The sequence below is a fragment of the Cataglyphis hispanica genome, chromosome 1 (assembly GCF_021464435.1).
Source record: "Cataglyphis hispanica isolate Lineage 1 chromosome 1, ULB_Chis1_1.0, whole genome shotgun sequence".
Taxonomy (NCBI): Eukaryota; Metazoa; Arthropoda; class Insecta; order Hymenoptera; family Formicidae; genus Cataglyphis; species Cataglyphis hispanica.
Genome location: NC_065954.1, coordinates 7320639 through 7334509, shown reverse-complemented (window position 1 = coordinate 7334509; position 13871 = coordinate 7320639). Strand labels below are relative to the sequence as shown.

At 29.9% G+C, this 13871-nt stretch overlaps 1 protein-coding gene across 1 annotated transcript in view; it reads left to right on the top strand.

The window, feature by feature from the left end:
• LOC126849725 (glutamate receptor ionotropic, NMDA 2B-like) overlaps nucleotides 1-12462 on the top strand; it is a 153503-nt gene extending 141041 nt beyond the window's left edge. Inside the window, 11 exon segments of the mRNA XM_050591859.1 lie at nucleotides 1565-1712; nucleotides 2543-2726; nucleotides 2993-3132; nucleotides 3713-3825; nucleotides 4519-4803; nucleotides 5644-5825; nucleotides 5969-6204; nucleotides 6730-6923; nucleotides 9579-9695; nucleotides 10863-10964; nucleotides 11560-12462. Coding sequence (XP_050447816.1) covers nucleotides 1565-1712; nucleotides 2543-2726; nucleotides 2993-3132; nucleotides 3713-3825; nucleotides 4519-4803; nucleotides 5644-5825; nucleotides 5969-6204; nucleotides 6730-6923; nucleotides 9579-9695; nucleotides 10863-10964; nucleotides 11560-11617 — 1759 coding nt within the window. The 3' untranslated portion in view covers nucleotides 11618-12462.
• The last annotated feature ends 1409 nt before the right edge of the window (nucleotides 12463-13871 follow it).

Genomic DNA, 13871 nt, shown 5'->3' with positions numbered 1-13871 from the left:
TTTATATATTACAACTACATTTAATTGTGATATTATGCAATAATGAAAAATATATAAATTTTTTATGTAAGATTAAAATTTTTTATTATGTCTAATATTTAAAAAAATTTTTTATTATGTCTAATATTTAAAAAAAAACAATTTTCATGAAAATTTAATATTTCTTGCAGATGATTTGTAAAGTTCTTTTACAATATCAATAGATTCACATTCAAGATTTTAATGCTGTATGTGAGCAAGGTTTACAGAAACGATTCATTGCGATCGCTAAATTCATAAAAAACAAAAGTGGACTAGAAAAATTTTTTATATTTGGCTACGATTAACATTATATAACTAATATCATTGTGGATACAATTCTTATAATAAGTTAATCTTATAAAATTGACATATTATAGAATTTGTAATATTTCCTTTGTGTTCTTTTTTCAAATTATATAGTGATTAGAAACTATATGTATAGTAATAAAAAATTTCATTATTTAATAAACAAATTTCTTTACAGTTTTTTTTCAATAATTTTAATATTATTTAATAATAATAATAATTATGTATATATATATATATATATATATATATATATATATATATATATATATATTGTGTATGTATGTACGACTATATGTATGTATAAATTTATTATCGTTTAGTAAAATTTTATTTATTTTTTTATCTTTTCAAAATAAAAAAGAAATTAATATATTATTGTAAAACTATTAATATTTATTTTCAATATCTTGACGTATTATTAAGCTACTAAAATTTAGAATGAGTATTTGATTTTTTTAAGTAAGCGTAAAATTTCATTGCATTACGGGAGCTATTGAAATTCATTTACCTTTAGTATGTTTGTCTTTTGCTATTATTATTCACCTTGTTATTCACTTTGTTTATCTTAATAATATTGTGCTCTTTTTGTATCAACATTAATCATGATTTAGACTTTGCACACAAAAGAATTTAATATTACTCTGAGAGCGGAATCTTGTTAGCAGAATACGTCAGATGCATAAAAGGACTTTATTCCGAAGGGCGATTTTCTCAAAAGAGCGCCCAACAATGGGTGTCAGTTCTTGCTGCGACGACATCTGGTTCGAATGGCACGGCCGCGGTGAATTTAATTGTGCTTTGCTTATACCGGGATAAAGAGTCCACCAAGATTGCACAGAAAAACGATTAAATGCAAAAATTCTTGAAGTGGAAAATCAGGACGTTGGAATGGAAATCTTTCCGGAAATGTCTCATTAGTGCGTTCGCCAAACTTTAGGAATACTCTCTTATTTAAAAATGCGAGAACTGTAGCTTTGTTGTGAATACGACACTGTTTATACAGAAATTGCGCTGTATTTAAGCAGAACTTCTTCTATTATGCGATTAAAATGGAAATGTTTTAACAGCATAACCTTGTTTTATACTGTTGCTTTAAAATGCCAAAAACTTCCCCTTTGAAAAATCTTTTATTCTATATTATATTCTTTTCCGAAAAATTTATATCAGCAAATATAAAATACATACAATATCCCGTATTGGACACATTTTCTACAAAGCGTTCGTTTTATTCCAGAATGGATATTCAGTCAGCACAGAAGAACGAGAGCTTTTATCAGTGCTGTAGCGGATTTTGCATCGATCTGCTGCAGAAGTTTTCCGAAGAAATCGGCTTCACTTACGAGCTTGTAAGAGTGGAAGATGGCAAGTGGGGCACTTTAGAAGTAAGTCCGGGCAAAATTCATGAAAAGCAATACTTACTTGTGTCGTACGGAAGATAAATGTGTCTTGTAACGCAACACGAGAAAATAACTCTCGCAAAGTATTTACTGCAATTGAACTAGCCCGCTTATCTCCTCTCTTTAAACGATTAATATTTCCTTTTTATTATATATTTTTGGATGTTTAACGATTATATTGCCAAAAAGAAAATGTGGTTCACATGTAATCAATTATTTCAATATTTAATAAATTTATATAAAAAATAGCGAGAAGGTTATTCTCTACAAACTTATAAAATTAATTGCAAAATATAACAGCAAAGTTATTTGATGATAATAATTCGTCATGTACGTTGAACTAACTATTGATGAGTGTGATTATGAAATGTACGCATGAATGCGCTTTCAACACGTTTAATTTCCGCTGGAAAGTCATTTCTGATGATATATATTTTAGCAACACTTCAAATCACTTAAAAACATAATTTCCCTTTTATCATTTATTTTAATCAAGTCATATTATTATTATATCGTTTTCCATTTATGTCTCGTAATAATGACAGGTATTAAATCAACATCAAAATAATGAGAACAAATATTTGTTTTAATTTTGCAAGAAAGGATTGAAATTATTTCCAGCTTTATTTTATTTTACATTTATTAAACGTTTTTTTTTAAAACGCGCGTGATCATTTATAAAATTTTGCAAATATTATATTAAATATATTTTTTTTTTTTTTTAAATTCGATACAATTTTGCAAATAGAAACTGATCTTGTTTATCATAGTCGACACATCTAACAAATAGAATTTATCAAATATTGTATGCGCAGAACGGAAAGTGGAATGGGCTTATAGCTGATTTGGTCAACCGAAAGACCGACATGGTGATGACCTCATTAATGATCAATTCGGAAAGGGAAGCAGTGGTCGATTTCACTGTACCTTATATGGAAACTGGTATCGCTATTGTCGTAGCGAAAAGGACAGGCATAATATCTCCCACCGCGTTTCTAGGTAAGAATTGCATTTATAAAGGCACAACTTTCTTTTAAATAAAACGATATATAATATGTTTACAAATTAATAATATTTTTAACGACGTATATGTTATTATTTATATATTATAGATAAATTACATTGAATGGATATATATTGTAGAATACGATATTAATATTATTAAGAAATATTAATGTTATTATATTAAAAATACAATGTAATTTAAACATTAATGTTGCAATATACAATCACTTTAGCATCTAAACGCTAAACGTGATTTTTAGAACCGTTTGATACGGCTTCATGGATGTTGGTGGGCATTGTTGCCATACATGCCGCGACTGTAATGATATTGCTCTTCGAATGGGCATCACCTTCCGGTTTCGACATGAAGGTAAACCCTTCAGGCGCTGCGCAAAAACTGGTATTTTTTATTTCGCTTTTTAATCAACTATATATGTTTTTTTACATACTCATATATATATATATATATTTGCACTTTTATCTCTCAACGCACAGATATTATATAACATCACGTGATTAAAGTGATTTGATTAATTATTTAAATTTAATGCATGCTTCAGTGTCTATTAATTAAAAGATAAATTATGTTTCTGAAATAATCGTATATATTTGTACAATTTTAAACTATATTTAAGCACTACTTTTACTTTTGCAAGAAACTATCTCTTTTATGTGAACTCTTATATTTCTTATTCACTATTTTTCCCTCAACATTATACATCATTGTATTGCACGCATTTTTTCAATTGATATTTTATAAAAGTCGTGTTCTTGATAATATTGCTAATCAAAAAATTTGTATGATTATAACATTAAATTTAAAATTAAATTTTTTTGTAAAGAAAAATAAAAAAAAAATAATAACACAATGTACTGATTTTTTTTTCAAATACATATGTGCATAAGCAGTTTGAAGTTTTGTGCTATTATTTTCGCACGAATATTTCTCATTTTAATGCGACACCAATGTGTTTCTGCAGAAGAATCCATCGACAAATCATCGGTTTTCCTTCTGTCGTACGTACTGGCTGGTCTGGGCCGTATTATTTCAAGCTGCCGTCCATATCGACTCTCCCAGAGGATTTACAGCCAGGTCAGTGAGAAAGATTTCTCGACGTCGTTTTCCCCGACGAATTTTAATTATCGACTCGAGATAGAACACGAGAAATTAATCTTCCACCTCTTCATTTGAGATCGCTCGCTGTGCATAAATGTAGGGAAAATGTTCGTGAGCAAACATCCGTTGACGACAACCATTCTAAAATGTAAATTACTTCAACTGCTTTACGAATATGAAATTATACATTCCAAATTTACTACATATAAGTTATGTGTTTCCTTGACGCAACTCCAATTTTGATTTAAATTAATTTTTGAACCTTTTAATTAATTAAGTTTGATTTAAATAATACAATCTTTTGAGTAAATTAATCAAGAATATTATAATTAAAAGACTAAAATGTAGCTTATTAAAATTAAAAGTATGTTTTAAAGAAAAAGTACAAACTCTGTTAATAATTGTATGTTATCATTAAAGTTAAAGGAGAAACACAGATAATACATAATTAGAGAATTTCTATAATGAAAGCACAAATATATATGCATGTTATTAATTAAACAATTACTTTGTCAAATAAATAATATATACATTTATTATTACTTTTCATAAAGTCTCCATAATATATAATTACAACAACGATATTGTTTGTGGAATTTCTTCTTTCATTAATTTAGATAAAATCATTTGCAATATTTGCTAACAAAAGATTGATATTATCTTATATAGATTTATGACGAACGTGTGGGCGTTATTCGCCGTGGTCTTTCTCGCCATTTACACTGCCAATTTGGCTGCCTTCATGATTACGCGGGAAGAATTCCACGAATTTACCGGCGTGGACGATCACAGGCTCGCTAAACCATTTTCTCACAAGCCCATGTTTAAATTCGGCACTATACCGTGGAGTCACACGGACAGCACATTGGCAAAATATTTTAAAGAGATGCATTCCTACATGAGAGCTTTTAACAAAAGTAGCGTGACGGAAGGTATCGAAGCAGTCATCACTGGGTGAGTGACCGAGCATAATTTTGATTTATATTTTAATCTTTATTACGATTATAAATTTTTTATATTTCTGAGAATGAGAAGGTAATATATGTATTAAAATTATCGATAAATAATTTATTTATATTATCGTAATCGGAAAAAGAACACAGATACAAGACTTAGTTTAGATACCGTAGGTAAACTTTTGATTGAAAATCACCTTCCAGAGCATTATCAGTATTATTATTAAATATGAAAATAAAGTGTTTAACTTATTGTAAAACAAATGAATTTTGTGATATGATATACAAAAGCTCTACATTACATTATAAAGATTTTATAATTTTATATAAATAATTAGTATGTATTAATATGTATCTCTTTGGAAAAATAAATTTTTAAAATTAAAAGAAACAAATTTTTGTTTTATTATTTCTATTTTACAAGTGCAGAATTTTTGGCAATTTTTATTAATATAAAGTAATTTACACAAATTGGAAAATTTTAGTAATTAGAACGCCGAAATAAAATTTGCATTTAATTCATAATCTCGTATTGTACGTAAGTTCAGTTCATCGTGTAGCATAAAGAAGCTTAAATTTAATTGATAGAATTAAAATGGGAAATTTATTTTAAACGAGACATTTAATTAATTTAATTTTTAAATTTAATTCTATATGTGTATGTGTGTGTGTGTGTGTGTGTGTGTGTGTGTGTGTGTGTGTGTGTGTGTGTGTGTGTGTGTGTGTGTGCAAGGCAGAAGGTAGAACTTTCTGCGACGTTGGTTTTGATGTAAAGCCGATTTAAAATATATTTACGGAAATATAATGAAGCAAAAAGATCTCATTATAATTTCTGCAGAGATATGGACGCATTCATTTATGATGGCACAGTCCTGGACTATTTAGTCGCTCAGGACGAGGATTGCCGATTGCTGACGGTCGGATCATGGTACGCGATGACGGGATACGGTCTCGCATTTTCTAGGAATTCAAAGTATTTACAAATGTTCAACAAACGGCTGTTGGATTATAGAGATAACGGTACATTCATGCCCTCTAATTTTTTTTAAACAACATTTTTATAGCTAAAAGACTTCTTTTTTATGTTTTTTTAAATATATGGCTTTATAAATTTTTCTTGACAAATTTATCATTGTGTTCTAATGTCATTCCATCAACTTTAGGAGATTTAGAGCGATTGAGAAGATACTGGATGACTGGAACATGCAAGCCTGGGAAAGAAGTACAAAAAAGTAGCGATCCCCTGGCATTAGAACAATTCTTGAGCGCGTTTCTCTTGCTGATGATGGGTATCCTTCTGGCGGCAGTATTTCTGCTTTTGGAGCATGTGTACTTCAAATATATCAGACAGCACCTGGCAAAAAGTGACGATGGTGGCACGTGCGCTATTTTCAGTCTAGTAAGCATTGCGGATTTTAATATCGCGAGAATGTCGTTGTAATTTTCTGTAATTGCTATCTCTGAAACAGGACCATTTTTTCTTTATTAAATGATTAAAATCACGTACAAAGCAACTCAAAGCATATTTAAATATCAAAATTAAATAATATCTTTAGAGAATGTAATCGATCATCTCAACTGATCAATTTTTAATAATAATTAATCATATATACTTGAGGAAAAACATCTAAATAATGATGATTTATTAATACTTAATAAAATAATATCATAATGCAAGATTCGTTTACAATATATTAATGGTGGATAATAAAATAAAATTGTGTGTATAGTAATTTTTTATAAATAAAAATATATATATATAATGTATTCTTCATTACAAATATCAAAACAAATTCTTATATATATTTATATTTTATGAGATTTTTGTTATTTCATAATATCGAGAATAATCTATTTCGTAAAATTGAAAAAATATTAAAAAAAAGTTTGTTAATCGTGAATAAATGATATGTTTTATTTAAAGAGCGTGGGAAAATCCTTGACCTTTCGCGGCGCAGTGTACGAGGCGCAGGATATCCTGAGGCACCACAGATGCAAGGATCCGATCTGCGACACCCACTTGTGGAAAGTCAAACATGAGCTTGACATGGCCAAGATTAGGATACGACAGCTCGAGAAGGATCTCGAGGCCCATGGAATAAAGCCGACTCAAACCAAGTATGCTTTACCTTCTCCCTAATAATTTAATACCGTGTATCAAGCTACGAAGTACTCGACTACGCCTACTATTTGCAAAGCGATCAAGCGAAGAACCGGATTGATCATCAACCCAGTTGAATCGTACAATTTCAAAGATAGAAACTTTTCCAAGCGATTAGTCTTCCTTTTCGATTGGCTTCAATCGCTCGATCGCTTAATATCCGATTATTTTTTTGTGATTTTATTTTTATTCGGTTTTCTCTTTTCGCTCGATCAGTTTTATTTCTTTTTATTAAAATAGAAAGATTTCACAAATTTCGAGAATAGATATTATCTCGAAATTGTATCGAAAATCTGTTCTCTTACGAAGAGAAATGTTTTCCGATATGAGTAATCTTTTAATGCCAGATTTTTTGCTAAATTGATATAAAATACGACTGCATGATAAAAAAATAAAAATTTAGTATGAGTTATTGATATTGAGAATCTGTGATAGCAATCGGTATAAAAAATTATTGTAATTTTTGCAATATAGAATGCACGGATTGAAAATGAAAGTCAATCAATAATATCTGATTGCAATAACTTTTTTTCAATTTTTGCGTAATAAATGTGCGCGCGTAATAAAAATTAAATTAAATTAAATTAATTTATATTTTACACTCAATTTTATTCAAGGTCCACGTTTGATCATATTGTGAAAAATATAACTTTCTCTCTTTTAAATATACTTCATACATTTAAAGTGATAAAGAAAATATATATAGCGTATTTTAAATATAATGACAAAATATTCTTTTAATTTTTTTGAACATTAGAACATATCAATATATCACATAATAATAATAAATATAAATATCACCGATCTAATTTCGATGCGGACAACATTGAAAGATTAATTGACGCAATTTTTGATCGAATACAAATTTTTTGTGGGAGAGAACGACGCTAAAATCTCCGACCGACATGCATCACTTTTCTAAATTACAATTACGCTTTCACGATACTTCCTGCAGAGTGCTGTCGCTTGTTTTCTATTTCCGACACTAGAAGCCTTTGTTCTAAACAGCTTTCTTTTGAGTCTCTTCATCTCTCCATACTCTTCGCTCTTATCTAAAAGTTTTACTTCTCAAAGCGGAAGTGGATCCGTAATAAAAGTCTACGCATGCAGTTGCACACAATTATTCTACTTGTCTTTTGTATCTTGAACAAACTTACGCTCGGTTCTTCTTGTAAATATTTATGTTAAAGTTTAATTATTACGAGAAGTATTGTTATACGAGTTGCACTGAAGCCGCGTGTCTGGAAGAATGAATAATTCGCAGACCGAGCTTAAGTATACAACTATTGGTACTATAAAATAGTATTACTCTAGTATTACTTTCTAAAGTCACTTGGAGTCTTGTTCGCACAGCATGCACCTGTCCAATAATATATACGGCAAAACGTGCGTTTTTGATGAAGCGTCAAATGCGTATTGACGTTTCTTAATATCGTATAGAAATTCTATCACATTTTAAAATTTTGATTGAGATCTGTTTTCAAAATATTACGAATCGTGCTGTATGAGATCAATATATGTGATTCAGTATTTAATGAATAAAAAGTTTGAATGTACAAAAAAAATTATTAAAATTATTAACGATTTTATTTGTTAGTATAATGTGTTAGTATCAAATCATACATTTTTTTATATTATTAGTAATATTTGGTTTTATTTATTAGTTTTATTTATTAGCATTAATATTTTATTTTTATTGTAATATTTCGAGAGAGATACAATCTATAAAAATATTTCTTTGGAAAGCAATTTTTAAATAATAAAAAAAAAAAGTTTCTTGTAATATCTAGTCATACATTTCGGATATTTGGGCTTCAAATATTTTAGTATTTATTTCAACATTTTAGCAATATTAAATTTACATATTTTTCAATAAAAAAAAAACTGTAATATAAAAAAGATAATCAAAAGAATTTTTTTTATCTGCAATTTTATATGTAAAATTACAAATTTGAATTCAGCGAGCTATTAAGAGCCAGATGATAATATTTTTTTCTACCTACGCTTCAGGGGAATAAAGAAAGGTTTATTAGGATCTCGGAGATTTATTTATACTTGGTATAAGATCAAGAAAAATTTGTGCGCTGTGCACATTAATCAGTTTCAGAGAAAAATTAATTCTGTGAAACTGGAGCACTACCATTCGCATCTGGCTCTTAATAGCTCGCTAAATTAAAATTTGCAATAAAAAATATAATTACACAGCATAGATATTTCATTGAAAACGCGTGTTTTGTCATTTTATTATTTACTTTCGGTAAATGGTACAACATTGTATATACATCGTGTGTATATATCTACGCTTACGTTAATATCGTATCGATTATTAGCACTTGATATCTTTTTAATTGTCCGTTTCTTTACGGTATATATCACATACTCGCTGCATAGATAATTGGAAAGCCTGTTCTTATTTCGTGACAAGTGAATCTATCTGTTCGTCGCGATTTGAAAATTAATGAAAAGTACTTCCGCAAAAATGGAGCGTTATATACTGGGTGTCGCTTTGAGCGAACGAGGATGGATTTATTTGGGCAATATTATATGCGATAATTGGTGGTTCGACGGTGAGAAGGAAGCCTTGGCACATATCCACGTCGGCTTTTTTAAAGGAGGAAAACCGGAAGTCTCGGCTGGTGGCGAGGATGCTTCCAAAGCCCGGATCGCTATACACAACCGGAACCATTGGCGGTGGAAGCTCCGCATCCGCTACCGCCATACTTCGATTCGTAAGTCCGCAACACCAAACGCAAACCACACGTAAGAACGTTCAGTGACATAGGAACTGCCAAAGAAAATAGTCTTCTGTTAAAGTCTCATTTATAAAGAAAAATTTTCTTTTCTGTATTTAATATATCTAAATATTTAATAAATTGCAAATTGCGTTTAAAAAAAAGGAAGTCCTGCTAACGCTGCCACTCTTGTCGTTTTATATTTTTGGATAATTGATAATATTATACACATATTATATACATAACTAACATCATTTGTCACTAACAACTTACAAAGCTATTTCTTTTTTAATGTATCAAAAACTTTGTCAAATAATATATTTTGCTGATGCATCGCCTTGTAGGGGAACTGTGGCAAGACTCATTTGCTTTAAATATTAAAAGCAAACATAATTACATCGAACACACCATACCATTGGCTCACTCTCATCCTTTTAAATCCAGTAATGTATTCCTACGTCACTGCACTTCATTGGTTTGGGATGATGTAGAGAAAGATTCCAAAAATTGATCTCCTCGATATATTGCCACAATTCGCGCGATCCCGCAAGGCTCTGTTGTTTCGTAGACTCGCGTGATCTCCGTTGACTTTTCATTTCTTAATAAAAAAAAACGTACAAATACATATATACACATACAAAAAAAAAAAAAAAAAAAAATAAAGAGACGCTGAGCGTCACGCGGATCGACGACGGCACGGCTCATCTAAAGAGACCTAACAGAATAACAGAGATGTAAAAGATTAAGTATAATTGCTTCGCTTCTGTAGATCAGTAGACCGTTTGCATCAAGTATATATCTCTATCGCACACATATTTAATTTTTTGTTTTTATTCTTATTATCACGGATTTCTTATTTTAATGTGCTCGAGAGCATGGCATGCGAGGAAGTCAGTAGATGAGGTTTATGCGTGTCGATGCCTGTAATGTGCACATTATAGGTAATTACTTGATGATAGTAGTTTGTGACAATTAAACGAACAATTACCTATAATGTCTGACGAGATGTGACGACGCGGAGAGAAAATTGATTTGGGGCGCGGAAATATTGAGGGAAAGCGCCGTGACGTGAAGAGCATGATAAAATTTACTTTATATACGTGTATAGGTGACTTTCAAAATGTTACAACGATAACATGATCCGCGATTCGTTTATATATTCAGGTATATTGACGCCGTTGAGGTCGCCCGTCCAAGGGACATGAGCAGAAACCATGTGGTCAGCACAGAATACGCCGAGAGATTTTTACCAACGGAGATTTACAGGTGAGAGCGACGAGGGGAATTATGTAGCATTGAGTTAAAAACATTACTATTTAGATACGTTACATTTTATCATGCAAAATATAACACAAGAAGTTTTTGATATAATGATATTTTCTGTTATTTTTTCTTTCAGTCATTTTATTTATTTTTTTGCATTTTTTTGCATGTATATTAAATGTTTATTAAATCTCTACAATTTCATTTTATTTTTTCAATTCGCTTTTAATAAAAAATATATAAATTATATGATATCATAAAACCTATAAAACGTATACTTGTATTTCTTGTATTTTTATAATTCTTTATAATATTTTATAATTTTAAATGTTTAAAATATTATATTAAATTTTTTGTTTTTTACTTTTTATTTTCTAATAACAAAGTAATTTATTTATATATTTTGTACAGAGATTTTATATATCACATTACGAAGAAATAATAAATATAATGATCTTGCTGCGTTTTAATTTATTTTAAACCAACTTTCTAAATTCTTACCCTCAGTCATGCATGGCGAAATTATTTTGTGTCATTTAGAGATAAATTAAGATTTGTTCGAGATTATTTTGCAAGAATAAGTTATTGCTTGCCGTAGGATCCCGGATGACGACACAACTAGGACAGAAATTGCCGAAATGGAGACAGTTCTGTGATCGTAAAAGGATCGCCTTCAGTCGTCCGATCGCATAGCGCCGGAAGCGGAAGCACGTGGACGGACTGGCAGGCCTCTGAAGACTTCAAAAATGTCACGATTTAACAAACATCCTGTTGTTTTTGCCTCTAATAACGAGTCCCATCCACATCAATCTCCCGTTTGATCGAAGAGGTTAATCCGCTAATATATTCTCAACTGTCATCGTAAGCGCGACAAAACAACGAGATAAAGAAAGTCGTCAATGCTGAAGAGTCGACCAGCAATCAAGAAGCCTACGACTCGAGAATATTTTGTAATTTGAGGAAGTGCACTCGTTATTGACATTTGCGTTACGAGACATCCTTCGAGACATGCACCCTTTGTGTCCTTCGAAGTAAGTGTATTAGAAGAAAATGCATCTGGATGGCGATTGTACTCGCGCGATAGTGATTGTTGCGAGAGAAACGTTTTTAAGAACTGCTAAATCTTTGTGATACTCGAAGGAACACTCGATAGTCGAGCCGGATTTCGGATCTTCGAATTCGATGGAATTTGTTTTTAATGCACAATCAATGAATTGTGTCATCGATGTCGAAGCGTCGTACCCCGTAATAATCTCTACGTGCAAGATCCTTTCGAAATTTCAATCTGTGCCTAAAATAGTCTGGACGCGGCTCGCAAAGATCTACGCGCTGGTTGATCGATCAGGCGCTTGGAAATATATAATTGAAACATTTCGATAAAAGCAATGTGAAACTTGAAATCTTTTAATACGCGATTATCTTTCATCAAAACAATTAGTTTTTATTTAATTTTTTTAAATTAAATATTCATGCATTTTTATAATTAAAACCAATTATTAAGATAGAGGCAAAATCTCTAAAAAAAAAATAATTATTATAAAAATAATTATTATACATTTTCTCTATACGGGTATTCATCAATAGGATTTATATAATATAAAAAAAAACAACTAGATTATATTGCCTATAAAGCTTTTTTGTTTATTTTAATTTTAATTTTCTTATTGATATTATATATTTTTTTGTTTAATATTATATACTTTATTTCGGATGTCTATTTCGTTGTCATAATTTTTTGAAATAATTTTAATTTGTTAATTTTTTTAAGTAAAAAATCAAGTATGTGCTATAATTTTTAATTTCTAATTAATTATTATATAATTTTTTTACGTGAGTTTATTTATTATTTAAACATATGTATATATAAAGTAAAGGTTTGTATTTATCTTTTTATTTTTATTCTAATATTTATATTTTATATGTATAATTTATAATTATTAAAAAAAATCGCTAATGTGTGACAGATACAAAAATTGCAATGAAAAATTACGTGATAGTTGGAACCAAGAAAACTTATGGAAGGCGAGGCACACGTTTATTTAGGCACGAGCAATGCAATAGATAGTTATGAAATTCCTAAATCTTTTAAAAAAAATACATTAAACTTTGTACGAATTCATGCCAGTTTCCAAGTAAATGTCACACCATAATACGTCGATGCGCATCTTCGAGACGTAGACGTCGACGTGAAAAAGAGAGAATCCAAAAATAATGAAAAATCTAATCGATATCTTGATGGAAAATGTCAATGTGTATCATATGAAATACTTACATGATACCTAAGCATGTGTATCGGATAAAGTTAGTTTAAATGAATTGGTATAATTATAAATGTAGTATTACATATACATACATACATATGTATGTATGTATGTATATATGTATGTGTGTGTGCGTGTGTGTGTGTGTGTGCGTGTGTGTGTGTGTGTGTGTGTGTGTGTGTGTATATGATCAACAATGAAATATTCTAAAAAAGAAACCTACTTTGAAGACATAATATGCTCAAACAAGAAGTAATACATAAATATGAGGCCAATCAAGCCACAATGCGCGCGTATCGCGGAATGTCAGGACTTATTTAAGGAAAGAAGATATATAAAGTAAATAAACATAATCAACAATAAAAATACAGGCAACATAGATACAACAAATCAAAAAATTAGAAATGAGAAATTGATGAACATGAAATATTTTATCTGTACTCTTGTCACGGTGCCTGAAATTACGAATTATATCGAGTATGCAGCGGTATAATTTTATATCGCTGCTTTTTATTTTTATATATTTTTTAAATATTTTTAGGAGTTATACGTACATTTTTTGTGAGTTGCGTAAATCATTAATATTTTGAAAAAAAAAAAAAAAAAATAGAATGTAGTCGCAATCTTTAACGTCCTGGCAATCCGCAAT